This window comes from Heptranchias perlo, chromosome 18, assembly GCF_035084215.1.
Source record: "Heptranchias perlo isolate sHepPer1 chromosome 18, sHepPer1.hap1, whole genome shotgun sequence".
Lineage (NCBI taxonomy): Eukaryota > Metazoa > Chordata > Chondrichthyes > Hexanchiformes > Hexanchidae > Heptranchias > Heptranchias perlo.
The window spans coordinates 19,500,779-19,516,755 of record NC_090342.1 but is presented as its reverse complement, the minus strand read 5'-3'; the positions used below and the strand labels follow the sequence as shown (position 1 = coordinate 19,516,755).

At 45.6% G+C, this 15,977-nt stretch overlaps 1 protein-coding gene across 2 annotated transcripts in view; it reads left to right on the top strand.

Moving 5' to 3' along the window:
* The window catches only part of acss3 (acyl-CoA synthetase short chain family member 3), an 89,802-nt gene that overhangs the window by 38,788 nt on the left and 35,037 nt on the right, over window positions 1–15,977 (top strand). For both annotated transcript variants that reach the window (XM_067999465.1, XM_067999464.1), the window contains exons 5-8: window positions 1,655–1,795; window positions 2,450–2,530; window positions 2,624–2,719; window positions 14,729–14,880. In XM_067999465.1, coding sequence (XP_067855566.1) covers window positions 1,655–1,795; window positions 2,450–2,530; window positions 2,624–2,719; window positions 14,729–14,880 — 470 coding nt within the window. The remainder of the gene's footprint in view (window positions 1–1,654; window positions 1,796–2,449; window positions 2,531–2,623; window positions 2,720–14,728; window positions 14,881–15,977) is intronic.

Genomic DNA, 15,977 nt, shown 5'->3' with positions numbered 1-15,977 from the left:
ATGAAGTCCCTTTACTCCATAGCACTCACACATTTGTAATACTTGCACATTAGGATTTATAGAGGAAAATAAGAACGATGATGTTACCTAATCATTGTAGTTTATCCAGAAATCACACAGCTTGGCATGTGGAGCATTTTCCCCATTTTGTCACAATTTTTCCCTTCCTCTGCTGAGTCCTTTATGGGATATAGCTCCACACGCATTAGTTGCCATCTTCGATCTTGACCACATAGCTGATTTTCATATGCAAGTCTAGACAGTAAATGTTCATATGCTGATAACTGAGCTGGGGAAGAATTACAGCAAAGCCCTATTTTCTCTTTGCTCTTTGATGTCAGGGAGTTTATTTTTTATACCCATATCCTATCGCGCACCAAGTCCCACTTGCCTATCACCCCTATCCTCCACACCCACATTAGCTCCTGGTCCCCCAATGGCTCATATTTAATATTCTCAATCTTATGTTTAAATCTCTAAGGCCTCATCTCTTCCTATGGATGTAATTCCCTCCAGGTTTAAAACTCCCTGAACTGTCTATTCCTCTGATTCTGGCCTTTTGTGCATTCCCTCTCCTTTTGCTGCACCATTGGCAGACGTGCTTTCAGCCACCTAGGTCCCACACTCTGCAATTTGCTTCCTAAATCCCTCTTCTTCTCCACCTCCCTCTCCTCCTTTAAGACCCTCCATAAAACCCAACCCTTTGGTCACCCCTATTAATATCTCCTTTGGCACGGCATCCATTTTTTTTTGATTACATCCCTGTGCAGTGTCTTCGGACGTTTTCTATGTTAAAGATACTATACAAATGCAAGTTGTTGTTGTATCTTTCTTGTGAACGTCCGCACACTTATTTCCAGCAGCTGGTCACTGAATAGAAAATGGGAGCGGTAACTGGCATATTTTTCCTCCCAAATCCAGAAGTGTCGGCCCATTTGTATCTCTCTCCCCATTTGTTGCTCCAGCTGAGATCAACGAATTCCACTCACATCAAGGATCAAGCCTGGCACCTTTCTGGTGTGTATGGCTCAGATACATGTTGAACCATTGGGGAACCTTAAAACATGTATTTTTGATTTGACACTGTTCATTATGAAGTAGCTATTTAGCTATTAGTGAGACAGTGGTTTAGCACAATGTACTTCTACCCCCATGACCTCGATTTGAATCCAACCCAACCTGATGAAATGATGATCTGCTGTTAGCCTCTGTTGGCTATAAGGGTCATAAGCAAATTAATTTGTGCAGTTTTGACCCAGCTCCTAGTGGGTGTCAATTCACAGCACGAGATTACCTGTGCCTTTGCACAAATTAGTATTAGATTCATTGTGTAAAATGATTTGAAAGGTTTTGACACTCTCACTTGGAGAGGGTATATATGTATATGTATGTATGTGGCTGGTGTGGGAAATGGAAAATTCACACTGGTACAATACTCTTCTGAGGTTGGGGTCGGGCAGAGTAAAGAAAATCTGCATCTGACTGGTGCTGGATATCCTACATAGAAGAATGTTCCATTTTCCAGCACCGATGAATCTAAATAAAATTAAATAGCCATTGGATAAAATACTTGTGAAAATTCAACAGATTTCATGGTAAAAATGATGCATTCAGCAATGTATTTCTGATTGTATATTTTTAAATTATGTTGTAGGAAAGTGCTCATTTGACCTCTGGTCATGAGTTAGACTGGGATGAAGAGGTTTTTGCTGCTCGTTGTCACGACTGTGTCCCAGTGTCTTCAGACCATCCCTTATATATCCTTTATACATCTGGGACTACAGGAATTCCGAAGGTACAAAGCCAAATAACCTTTATCTGGCTTGGGTTTCCCTAGTAGAAATTTCAACAATACAGACTGGTAGTTACAGTGTCCCACTTGAATTCATTTTGAAAGATGCTAAAGATTTTCTATGTTATGTTTATACAAATATATCTTACAACTGTTAAGAGAATTGTATATTTGATACGTATACAGGTTTAAAACTTTGATGATTAATATCATACCCACCAAATCATGAGTGTCAATACTGTCTGGGAAAGCCACATATGTTTTGCACATTTTTCTTGTACCAACTGGGTATTTGCTTATGAGTGACATTCATACTTCTCTCCCATTTTGCTGGTTTCTTCTTCCTCTGTGTTTTCTGGAAGACCCCTGTTAGCACATCCAAATGATTATTTTTCACCTGTGAGCAAGACAAGTGTCAGCAACTTGTTCAATCCTGAACAACCAAGCCTTATCCTGTCCTTGCCTATATATGCTTTACATATGCAAATGCACACTCTTCCAGCAGGGATCACTTGCTCACAATCAAGAGCAGAAGCCCTAGCTTCTTTTCGCTTCTCTAGCCTGGGGATGCGCAGATCATTTGTAACGTGCTGCCTTCACCTCATGTGGGATTAAGTACACATGCCAAATGAAGTTGATTGTTGAAATGTTTTTCAGGGAGTTGTTCGTGCATCTGGTGGCTACGCAGTAATGCTAAACTGGACCATGTCAAAAGTGTATGGTCTCCGGCCTGGTGAGGTAAAGTTTAATTCCATTACTTGTGAAAGATTTTCACTAAGCCTTCTTGTTATAATATATTTGTATAAAAAATTTTTGTTTTGTATTTTCCAGGTCTGGTGGGCAGCTTCTGATCTAGGCTGGGTAGTAGGACATTCTTATATTTGTTATGCACCACTCCTTCATGGCAATACAACCGTTTTGTATGAGGTGGGTAGAACTTTTCCACAGAACAGGTCACAGGGATCAGCAATGTAAGGTGTCAGTGACAAAATTTGCCCTTCGATTCAACATTCAGGACCTATATCAGGCTTAGCTGACTCAGTTGGATGGCATTAAGGGTGTTACAAGTAGTTTATGGATAGATCCTCCAATGCTTTTATCCAGTTTGTTGATAAATATGATGAAGAGCAGTGGTCCTAACCTCGATCCCCGTGGGACTCCACTAGTAATCAGTGGTGGAAATAGCAGAGGATTATCGTTGAATGTGGATGCTGGTGGGGTGAAAGGTGTGGACAAGGTGGATCCTATCATGGTTCTGGGAGGGAGGAGAAGGGGTGAGGGAAATGGAATGGACACAGTCAACGTGTATGTTTAGGTGTTTACCATGATGGAGGGGAACCCGCAGCTGAGGAAAAAGGAGAATGTTTCAGAAGCTCTGGAGTGGAGGTATCGTTGTCAAGAGCAGATTCAATAGAGAAGGAGAAATTGAGAGCGTGGTGGGTAGAAGTATAATTGAGGTTGCTGTGGGAGTAGGTGGACCTGTAGTAGATATCAGTGTACAGCCTATCCCCGGAGATGGGGATAGAGAATTTGAGGACGGGAAGGGGTCAGAGACGGATCCCATGATGGTAAGTGAAGGGTGGAAGTTAGAAGCAAAATTAATGAAATTAAACAACTGAGAACAAGAAGCCGCACCGACACAGTCATATATGAACCAGAAGACGAGGCCAGGAGGGGACTTGAGTAGGACTTAGAGTGTTCAACAAATCCTATAAAAAGTCAGTCATAGTTAGGACCCATGTGGGTCCCATAGCAACACTGTTTATTTACATAGAATTACATAAAATGTACAGCACAGAAATAGGCCATTCGGCCCAACTGGTCTATGCTGGCATTTATGCTCCACATCTCCACATGAGCCTTCTGCCTCCCTACTTCATCTAGCCCCATCAGCATATCCTTCTATTCCTTTCTCCCTCGTGTACTTATCTAGCTTCCCCTTAAATGCATCTATGCTAGTCGCCGCAATACTCCTTGTGATAGCGAGTTCTACATTCTTACCACTCTCTGGGTGAAGAAGTTTCTCCTGAATTCCCCATTATTAGTGACTATCTTATATTTATGGCCTCTGGTTTTGGTCTGACCCACAAGTGGAAACATCTCTAGATCTACCCTATCGAACCCTTTCATAATCTTAGACCTCTATCAGGTCACCCCTTGGCCTCTTTTCTGGAGAAAAGAGCCCCAGCCCGTTCAATCTTTCCTGATAAGTATAACCTCTCAGTTGTGGTATTGTCCTTGTAAATCTTTTTTGCACCACCTTCAGTGTTTCGATATCCATTTTGATTAAATAAGGGCGCATGAACATGCGGCAGTTAAATTCTCTGTCAGAAAAAGGAGGCAACATTGTCACCAGGAGCCCAAGACCCCCTCCCCATGTCAGGTAACCTTGTAGTTATGATACTGAGCTAGCAATTCATGGAGATAATGTGTTCAAATCCCACCACGGCCAGTTGGGAAACTAAATTCGATCTAAATCTGGTAAATTTGTGGGAAACCAAACTGATCATGAGAAAAGCTGTTTTGATTTGTCGCAAAAACCCAACTGGCTCTCAAATGAATTTTTTAAAAAAACAGAAAATTCTGGAAACACTCAGCAGGGCAGGCAGCATTTGTGGAGAGAGAAACAAGAACCAAGGTTTCAGGTCGACGACCTCTCGGAATGGAAGCGATGAAAAGGTCATCGACCTGGAACGTCAACTTCTGTTTCTCTCTCCACCGATTCCGCCTGACCTGCCGAGCATCTCTGGCATTTTCTGTTTTTTATTTCAGATTTCCAGCATCTGTGATATTTTGCTTTTGGCTCAAGACTGATCTGGTCTGGGCCTACATGTGATTTTAGCGCCACACTATGTGGCTGACTCCTCATGCCCGCTTGAGTTCTACTTACAACTGAATGGCTTGCTGGGCCACTTCAGAGGACAATAAGAGGACGAGAATGAAGTCTTGCCAGTGTCACCTGCAGCCTGAGAAGTAGTACATAAAACAAAAGGGGGCAGCACGCACCCTTCTGGACTCCCCAGGGGTTAAACTGGATAAGCCCCAAAAAAAGGCGTTGGGATCGTGGTACATAATGAACCACCGTGCCCGTTTGTTGTGATGCAGGCAGCACCTAACATTCGTGCTGCCTGCTGTTTTAAATGATTGCTGGGCGCAGCAAGCATTACCTGCATTGTTGATTGGCTGCATGCATCAGCAGGGGGCCCCGATATCAGAGTGGCTCGCACTTCATAAAGGCAGCCTGCACCCCTTAAAGGTAAGGTGCATGGTGGCTACAAGAAGTGGTGGGAGTTGTTTCAAAACTGAATCTGTGCTGTGATACTTTGATGAACGGCTGTGCCTCGAGAGAGTGTGCACTAAGGTTCTCTGATGACGCACTAGAGGCCTTGGTGCAAGAGGTGGACAGAAGGAGGGGCATCCTATATCCGCGGAGGGGCAGGAGGCCCTCCAGACGTATGCTGAAGAGGCAGTGGAAGGAAGTAGTGGCAGAGGTAAATGCCAGGAGCATTGTTCCAAGAACATGGATGCAGTGCAGGAGAAAGTTCATTGATTTAACATGAGTTGTCAAGGTGAGTGAGTTCAAGTTTCAAGTTACATATCCAACCAACTGCACCACTGGCCTCATCCATTGCTCAATGCACTACGCCCCCCCCATCACCCATCTATCAAAAATCTCCTTCAATTAGTACTCAACAGTTGAAATCATATGCTTTACCTCACCCTCACACATTACCACTGTTGCAAGCCTCACACCCACAACTCACAAGTCACACACACTGTCAACTATTCAACCATGACAGCCACATCACCCAAACATCTTGCAGGACACTCACTGACATACTTCCCTCTATCTTGCAGGAGAAGGTGATGCATAACAGGAGGCAGCAGGAAAGATCTGGGGGAGGACAGTGACACGTCTTAACTCTCACAGAGGAGACAGTGTTGTCCATCATTGGAAGGGCCATCACTGAGGCCATGGCCACTGGATAAGCCCCAAAAAAGGGCGTTGGGATCGCGGTACATAATGAACCCCCGTGCTGGAGGTATCAATGATGAGGGTCTCTGCATACCGAATCCTCCTTCTCTCTTCACACTTCTCCCTCAGCCCACAATCTTTTCTGACTCGTACTGCAGATGGTGTAAACGCACACTTCTGACTTTCTCCTCTCCCCTCACCACAACTCAACCTGTGTCCTTTTTGTCATTTCAGATACCCAAGAACTGGAACCTGCACAATCAGAGGAGGTAGAGGAAGAAGAGTGATGATGAAGACACACCATCACTCGATCTTACACTCGCAGCCACCAGCTCAGTTACTGACGCTGTGCATATTTAGAGGCTAAGATAGAGGAGGGATCTGCACGGGGTGAGACACCAGGCACAAGTGCGTAGGAGCCAGGGCAGAGGGAATGGATACCGCAGGTGTCAGCTCCCCGGAGAGTGAGGTCGCACAACAGTTCTGCTGCAGAGAAGTCAGATGATGACTTTGATGGGCCAGGCAAAAGAAGACGACTGATGGGCCTACACAACCAAATGCTTGGTGCAGTGGAATGCCTGCCAGAAAGCCTGCGCTCAATGTCAAGAAGCATGGAGGAGTCCAGCTCCAACTTGGCACAGGGCTTTGCACAGAGCTTGGAGCCTATCCTTTCCCACATGGAACGGGTGGTCACCTCCATCAGCGCAACTGTGGAACCCACCATGATACAGCGTCTGATGACCGATGTCACAGCTTCCATTGCAGCATAAACATCTTCCATCAAAGGTCTGACTGCTGCATTGGGAGCTCAGACTGCGGCTATCATTGCTCTGGGTACCACTGTTAAAAGAGGCTTCCAGGGCATCACAGCAGTCCAGCAATCTGTTCTCCAGCAGATCACCAGGATTGCTGAGGCGCTGCCCAGGGAGAGTGGCAGTGTCTCCATGGAAGAGGAACTTGCTGTCCTCTCTCAAAATGACAGTATTCCTGCTCCCACTCCTGCCACTCCACCAGTGCCCTTGCTGTTGCTGATCGGCCAGCCAGGTCAGACTGCTGCAGCCCGTGCCAAGATGGTGCAGTTTGAAGCCGGATCCTCTCGGCCCACAGCTGCTCGAGGTAGTCCTCCACGGCCATCTGCACGCTCGTCAGTTGATTGTCACCAGTCTTCCACCACCCATGCTCCAGCGACTGGGGATGCACCTTGTAGGAGCACTAGAAAAGGTAAAGGCACGTGAACAACAGGCACTAAGGGAATGCATAAGGGTGAATAGTATCAGTTTGTTTGCATCGTTTCATGTATTAATTTATAAATATGCATTTGAATTTGCATATAGTGGTTTTCTGCTATGAACTGAGGGAGGAACCAATGTGTAATCATAAGGAGGATGATTTGATGGTCATGTGAGAGGAAAGGTTAGGAGTTTGGGACTGTTGGTGAATGGGGAGATGTTATTGAGGTTACTGGTATCGCTCATTAATAATCTGATCACGAAGAGCTCTGGCAGAAAGGGCCTGTCTACCTTGTAGCCTCCCTGGCTCTTGCTCCACTTCCTCTGTCCCCTCCTCTTCCTCCATCTCTTCCTTCTCCTTCTACTCTGGCTTTTTCTCGTCTTCCTCCGCCTCTTCCTTTTGCTCAGGCTCTCACCTGATAGGTGGTGGCAAGGGCTATTCCCTCATAATGACCAGGTTGTACAGCATGCCAGCATAAGAACAACAAATCTTGATACCAGCTCAGCTGAGTACTGCAGGGCTCCTCCAGAGCAGCCCAGGCAATGGAAGTGTTGCTTGAGGACGCCTATGGTGTGCTGGTTGAATTGGAGGTGGAACAGAGGACTGCCACAGGATCGTGACTGCTGCCAGGATAACAGGCATTGACCTGCGTGATGCGCTGCTTGTGGTTACACGTCAGCTGCACATTGCATCACAGAATCACAGAAAATTTACGGAACAGAAGGAGGCCATTTGGCCCATCATGTCCGTGCTGGCCGAAAATGAGCCATCCAGCCTAATCCCACTTTCCAGCACTTGGTCTGTAGCCTTGTAGGTCACGGCACTTCAGGTGCACATCCAGATACTTTTTAAATGAGTTGAGGGTTTCTGCCTCCACCACCCTTTCAGGCAGTGAGTTCCAGACTCCCAACACCCTCTGGGTGAAAAAACTTTTCCTCAGCTCCCCTCTAATCCTTCTACTAACCACTTTAAATCTATGCCCCCTGGTTATTGACTTCTCTGCTAGGGGAAATAGGTGCTTCCTATCTACTCTGTCTAGGCCCCTCATAATTTTATATACCTCAATTAAATCATCCCTCAGCCTCCTCTGTTCCAAAGAGAACAACCTCAGCCTATCCAATCTCATAGCTAAAATTCTCCAGTCCTGGCAACATCCTTGTAAATCTCCTCTGTATGCTCTCTAGCGCAATTACATCCTTCCTGTAATGTGGGTGACCAGAATTGTACACAGTACTCAAGCTGTTGCCTAACCAGTGTTTTATACAGCTCCAGCATAACCTCCCTGCTCTTATATTCCATGCCTCGGCTAATAAAGGAAAGTATTCCATATGCCTCCTTAACCACCTTATCTACCTGTCCTGCTACCTTCAAGGATCTGTGGACTTGCACTCCAAGGTCCCTCACTTCCTCTACACCTTTCAGTATCCTCCCATTTATTGTGTACTCCCTTGCCTTGTTTGCTCTCCCCAAATGCATTGGGCTCGATGTTAGGAGGGCTGTGGGTTCGCGGCGGGGGGGCGACTGGGCGCGTGGGTAATGCGCCCGGTGAAATCAGTCTGCCCCGCGCGCGATCGCAGCCTAATTGGATCCACTTACCTGGTCTTCCAGGTGCCCCGCTGCTGAGCTGCGCGTCGGGCAGACTGCGCATGCGCAGTAAGGTCTGTCAGCTGGAGGAGTTCTATTCAAAGGGGCAGTCCTCCACTGACAGATGCTGCAAGAAATAGGAAAAATCACAGCATGGAGCAGCCCAGGGGGAAGGCTGCTCCCAGGTTAATGATGCATCACTCCAGCTCTTATTGGATGGGGTGAGGAGGAGGGGGAGGACAGAGATCTTTCCCCCCCCCCCGGCGGGCGGTAGGAAGCGGCCTGCCTCTGCTACCAAGAAGGCCTGGCTCAAGGTGGCAGAGGAGGTCACCAGCACCACCAACATATCACGTACCTGCATACAGTGCAGGAGGCGCTGCAATGACCTAAGTAGGTCAGCCAAAGTGAGTACACTTACTCATTCCCCTACACTGCATCTGCCACATCACCCCCCCCACCCCACATCTCCTTCTGCACTACCAACACTACTCTGTCACATCACCCATCACACCCACTCAAACCTCATCCTTATCTTACCTGCACTTACTCACCTCACCAGTACTCATCCCGCCACTACCACTCAACCCAATCCTCATACAATCTCATGGCTCTATCTCATACTCACCCTCTCGTGCATCTCTTTCACGGTCAGCCTCACTCAACCTGCCACTACCTGTGCTGCAGCCACAGGGCATGCATCACATATGTGCAGTAGGAAGCGTAAGGCAAACATGTCGTGAGCATGAAGGGGATGCACAAGGGTGTTTGAGGGTTTGTCATGGTTTTTACTTGCATTTAATTTCTGAGCAATTCACATCACATATTATATTGGCACCACTACTGCCACGTCTTTGCGAATCTTGTCTGGTTCATGCAATAATGCCCTTTCCTGAGGATCACAATGAAGACCCACAACTGATGCCACCCATTGTGTCACTGCAGAGTGGGTGTAGGTGTATTTGCAGGGCTCTTTTGTGCAGACGACTGAGAGACGTCGGCGATGTCCCCGGTGGCACCCTGGAAGGATGCGGAGGAGAAGTTGTTGAGGGCAGTGGTGACTTTGACAGCGACAGGTAAGAAGATGGTGCTCGGGCCAACCGGGAGCAGCTCGGCATGAAGGAGGCTGCAGATGTCCACGACTACATGTCGAGTGACTCTGAGCCTCCGTGTGCACTGCTGCTCAGAGAGGTCCAGGAAGCTAAGCCTCGGTCTGTGGACCCTGTGGCGAGGGTAGTGCCCTCTGCGACTCATCTCTCTCTGCGGTTGCCCTCCCTCCTGCTGTGCAGGTGGATGTGTCACAGCACTGTGTTGTGGAGCTCCACGTGTCAGAGGTGGCCGGCGAGGCTGGTGAGGCTGTTTGCCCTCCGAGGAGGTCATGACTGCAACTACGGCGGCCCCCATCCGGAAGATGTACATCTGAGGGGGTCCGCAAGGTAGGTACATGTGTCTGAACCCTGGGGTAAGTGTGCAAGTTTGTGAATTTTGTTGTTAGGAGGAGGGTGGTGGAGGCCAAACTTTGTCCAAAGTGACAGAGTGGCCTCCTGCAATGAGTGAGAGTCTCCCTCCCCCCCCCCACCTGTCAAATGGACCTTTGCAGCTGCCACAGGCTGATGGCTGCAACACCTCCATTTCAACTGGGATGTTTCCCCCAGTACGGGAAACAGTCCCAGTTGTTTCTAAAATCCCACCCCTCCTGAAATATTCCCTTAATCAGGTTTGTTAATACCTGAATAAATACTCTCAAGTGGCACCCTGCCGGCTTTAATTGCCTGCGGGAGTCCCACATGCGGGGGCTGCACGCGCACGTCAGCGCGTCTGTGGGGAACCCGGAAGTGGGCGGGTTTGAGCCGGGCTCCCGACCCGCTCCGAGATTCCCCGATTTTCGGAGCCCCCCCGCCAGGAACGCACCCGATAGCGGGTGCTAATATCGGGCCCATTACCTCACACTTCTCCAGATTGAATTCCATTTGCCACTTTTCTGCCCACTTGACCAGTCCATTGATATCTTCCTGCAGTCTACAGCTTTCCTCCTCACTATCAATCACATGGCCAACTTTTGTATTGCTACAAACTTCTTAATCATGCCCCTTACGTTTAAGTCCAAATCATTTTTATATATGTATATATATCACAAAAAGCAAGGGACCTAGTACTGAGCCCTGCGGAACCCCACTGGAAACAGCCTTCCAGTCAAAAAAAACCCGTCGACCATTACTCTTTGCTTCCTGCCACTGAGCCAATTTTGGATCCAACTTGCCACTCTCCTTTGTATCCTGTGGGCTGGTACTTTTTTGACCAGTGTGCCTATGGGACCTTGTTAAAAGCCTCTCTAAAATCCATGTAGACTACATCAAATGCACTACCCTCATCAACCCTCTGTTACCTCCTCCAAAAATTCAATCAAGTGAGGGAGTGGAATCCCTTTCTGTTCATGAATATGGCCTAGTTCAGATGTGGAACACACATGGCAATATGCGTGCAGTCTATTGCACCCTGCACCATGGGGAAGCCCGCAATGCGAGCAAACCCTTGTGCTTGCTCCTGCTGCTTGTCTCTGGCAATAGGGAATGAGATGAATCTGTTTCTCAGTGGATACAGAGCCGCAGTGACCTCCCTTAATCAGCGGTGCACTGCAAACTCAAGATGTTGCTTATATTTCTAGTAGCAGCCTGAAAGGAGCCAGCGCCGTAAAAATTAAGAGCCACGATTACCTTGACAGCCACAGGCAATGCTGTCCTTGCCCTGCTCTGAGGCTGCAGTTGTGGCTGCAGCAGTTGACAAATTTCAGTGCTGACGTCTGATACACTGGTCGTCACTGAAGTTGAGGTAAAAACATAAGAAATAGGTTCAGGAGTAGGCCATACGCCCCTCGAGCCTGCTCCGCCATTCAGTAAGATCATGGCTGATCTTCTACCTCAACTCCACTTTCCTGCCCGATCCCCATGTCCCTTGATTCCCCTAGAGTCCTAAAATCCATCGATCTCAGCCTTGAATATACTCATGATGTGGAGATGCCGGTGATGGACTGGGGTTGACAATTGTAAACAATTTTACAACACCAAGTTATAGTCCAGCAATTTTATTTTAAATTCACAAGCTTTCGGAGATTTTCTCCTTCCTCAGGCAAATGAGGAAGGAGAAAATCTCCGAAAGCTTGTGAATTTAAAATAAAATTGCTGGACTATAACTTGGTGTTGTAAAATTGTTTACAATTGAATATACTCAACAACTGAGCATCCACAGCCCTCTGGGGCAGAGAATTCCAAAGATTCACAACCCTCTGAGTGAAGACAGTTTTCCTCATCTTGGTCCTAAATGGCCGACCCCTTATTCTGAGACTATGCCCCCAGTTCTAGACTCTCCAGCCAGGGAAAACAGCATGAGAACAGTATGAGAATTTGTCCCTGGAGACCCTCCCCCTTGGATATGGTCTCCTGCTGAGTGGCCTCCTCCTCCTCCCCCTTCTAGTAGCTCTGCCAGTCATGTTCAATTCCCAGAGGAAGCCCTAGCAGGTCACCCATGTCAGGAAACAACTTTGGTCACACACTCCTTTAAATGCCACTAACAGTACTGCAAGACCAGCCAGACCACTCTGTAGAATATTGTATCTTTAGCCAAGTATAGGAAACTTCCAAAAACACATACAATTGCATCAGCAGTCAGAATAAATAATCCAGCAACTAACCAGTAACTCCTGCATGATCCCTTTAAATAATGCTGGTGGGGTGGGGGGTGCGGGGGGCGGCGGGGTGGTGGCGTTGGTCCTTCATGCCATTTAAGATCTGTTCAACTGTGCGAGATTAAGACAGTGTGTTGGCTGGAGCATGATGTTCCAAAATGTTGCCAGCTGCTTCAGATCAGTGTTGCACATTGATTCGCATCATATTTTCCCGACTCTAAATGTTGCCGGCATTCGTTAGGTGCGCGCTTTTACCAAAATGGCGTCCTGCACACTTCTCTTTGGAAGCCATCTCGGACGCCATTTTCAGGCTTAGGTGTCCATGTAGCACCTACAAAACGGGTGCTACACGGCCCAATTTTGCCCCCACCATATCCCACCCTCCCCAGTGAACTCCTACAAGTTCACTTGGGTCTAAATAAAGTGTGTGTGAACATAATGATACAAGAATACTTCAGAAAACAAAAGAAACCATTAGGCCCAAGAAGCCTGCCCCTTTTGGATAAATCAGCCCCATCTTCTCACCATATTCCTCAATCCCTTCTCTCCCCAGAAACCCATCCGGTTGCCTCTTGACTCCATTCATATTGCCTGCTTCAGTGTCCTTCCCTGGCTCCCTCAGAATGAAAATGCTTCCACCCTCCAGCATTTCAACCCATCACCACAGCCAACGGTCAACCCAGATCAGTTCACCGTCAGTCTTGAAAACTTAGCCTCGAAGGCTCTTCAAACAAACTTCCCTAACAGAAGACAGCCATTAAATCATCAATCCAATTCACTGAGTCAATATACAGTAGACAGTCCTTTATTCAGCCTGGCCTGGGTGGCCATTTTCTCCTTAGAATTTGGAGGAAGTGAGTGGAGTTAAAGGAAAAGTTGTTCAAGGGAAGAATTTGTTCAGCCAGGCGGAGGAGGCTGGTGGTGGATGGTTTTATTTCAGATTTCCCGCAACTGCAGTATTTTGCTTTTTGATATATTTTCATGTGTTCTGTAAAATAGTGCAATGTGTTTTACAGAATGTTCTAAATAGCTTTGTATCTCAAAAGGTAACAATCTTAAATCAAGAAGTATTGTCAAACAGTTTGGCGATTTAGTATATATTATTATATACAGGGTAATTACTCTGCACAGTCGGGGGTTACGAGAATGGGGGTTCCCGAATTTCTAGCACCATATCTCTTAAAATTAAAAGCTTGATTATTGCATAAATTCATTGCTCTGTTACTCAAGGTGGCAAATCTTAATAGTCCAATTTGATATTTGCTGTGTAATATATCTTGATTCGGATTTGCTGAGTGTTGCAGCTCTTAGACTTTGCCAGATATATAACAGTGATTATGAAGTTGCAACCTGCATCTGACAGTGTTCAGTGTCAAATGAGGTTCTCTAGATAGATGGAATCATTGCTTTACAGAATCTTTCCCATCCATCATTACAAGGTTGATTACTGTAGAAGACCTATTCTCAATGGCTATTAGTGTGTAGACATAAATATAAGTCAAGCTAATCGTTGTGAAACAAGTTAATGACCTGATGTATACTTAAAAAATGATTATACTTTGTCCTGCATTTGAATACCATTGAAGTTAAAAATATTGGGTACATCAGTGTTCAGATAATATCCATCCAAGCTTTAATGACCAGCTCAGAGGTACAGACTTAATGTTGGGCATTGACTTGAATGTCAATATGATTGATTGTTTACAAAATAGAAATAAGTTTTAGAAGAACAGAATTAGTTACAAGACTAAGCAGTTCAAGTTCAACATTTTGTAGGTAAATGGACCAGAATGATTAGGAATTTGCAGCATGGGAATTTTAAGGCAATTTCTTCATTTAATGATGATGTGCTTTTAACTTTGTAGATTTCTTAATACAGAGATGCCTATTACATCTTTCAAATCATTATGAAATAATATGTTAATACCTGAATTCTACAATAACTTAACAACAGTATAACAAATGCAAGGGTTTTAACCAAATGAACAAGATTATCCTGTAACCTTTTTGACCTTGCTGGCACAAAAATGGCAAGTCAGTAAGAGCACAGCATAAAATAGAGAATTGTAAAAGTAGCATACTGTATCAATGCTGCGAATGTGTAATCATGCCATAGAACATACCTTGAGCTACATGAGTAACATAAAACTATCTGCAAGCTATCCATTGAGAATTTGTTGGTTTGAATATTTTAAGCCTTGGGAAGAGAATAAAAATTGGGAACCATTTAAAATGATGATACTCTGAGATTATATTAGAATATCATTTATACTGGAATTAGTACCAGTTAGCGATTTATATATATATTCAGTAGAATGCATCAATATGAATTCTTGGCTTTCTAATAAGACAGCTTCTTATAATGCATTTTTAAAAAAGAAAGTGAGTGTTTTAATAGCTCAATGAAGAGTAGATAATCTTTCCTCAATCCAGTTGCATATTTTCATTTATCCACTCCTCTTTCTAGGGGAAGCCTGTTGGGACCCCAAATGCTGGAGCATATTTTCGTTTATTATCAGATCATGGAGTAGTAGCTCTGTTCACTGCACCAACTGCTCTGAGAGCCATTCGCCAGCAAGATATTGAAGCAGTACTTGGAAGGCAGTACCAATTTCCAAGGTGACCATTCACAGGCTTAAATGCTAAAGAAACTTTTATTGCTTTTTTTCTCCCCTGCTGTAATTGTCTCCTTTCAGTTTACCTAATGCAGGGATGTCAGACTCATTTTATATGGTGGGCCTGATTCAACATCGTGAACAATCAGCAAAAGTTATTTGGACGCTCTGAGGTAGCAATTGGTATGCGTTCTCTTTTTTTGGGTGCAAAACAGGCGCAATGTACATCACTATATGGGTGTGAGGTCCTGCACCTCATCTGTGCCGGTGGCATGGCTGCCGCCATATTGGTCCTCACTGTTTTTAGGCGTCCTAAAGCAGCGTCGGATCAATTTAAATAAGCAAAGAAATCCTGCTTCAGAATCCTTCTGCAAAAGGCATGAAAAGTTAAGTGGAGCATGTGCAGTGCAAACTCTGACTAGTTTTCCAGTTCTACAGTGGCTTAAACAACGGTCCTTAAAAGGGTCCATGAAGGCCTCTGAAGAAATGGTAGGGAAAGTTTTTTTTTTACTTCCCCTCCTGTGGAGCCGGAAGGAGCAGCCTGCGGCCAGATTTCGGATGAGCCTCCGGCCCCGGGGTTTCTGGTGCATGCTTGAATTTCCACCCCACTAGTTCTGATGTGTATTAACAGTCCTTATTTAAAGGACTGTTTTAAGTTAAGCTAGCTGAATACCGATTAGAGTCAAGGCCCTGGACACCAGCTTTGATGCAAGCATCCTCAATACTAGTTTTGCTGGAAAACTAGTATTGAGGTTGCTTGCATCAAATGGTGTAGAAACTGCTTAAGCTTTCAGTTGAACAAAGTATTAACTGCTGCTCTTTGATCAGAGAAGAGCTCTTCAGATGTATTACAGACTTTGGAAATAATTAAACAGTCTATCATAGAACTATCAGGCCTCAGCTCAAAATGTTGCTCCTTCACCCTTCGTTTTGAGCTTTATTCTAAGATTAATTAGTTGTGTTGGAATCTGTGCAGAGCTTGCCTATACTTGTTTCTGAGTTTGGGAATAATGGGCATCCTGTCTCCTTTAACTGATGAGCTTCCTTTAAGGTCTTTAGGACATGTAAGTAATCAGCTGGTGTTAGGAATTACTTATCACC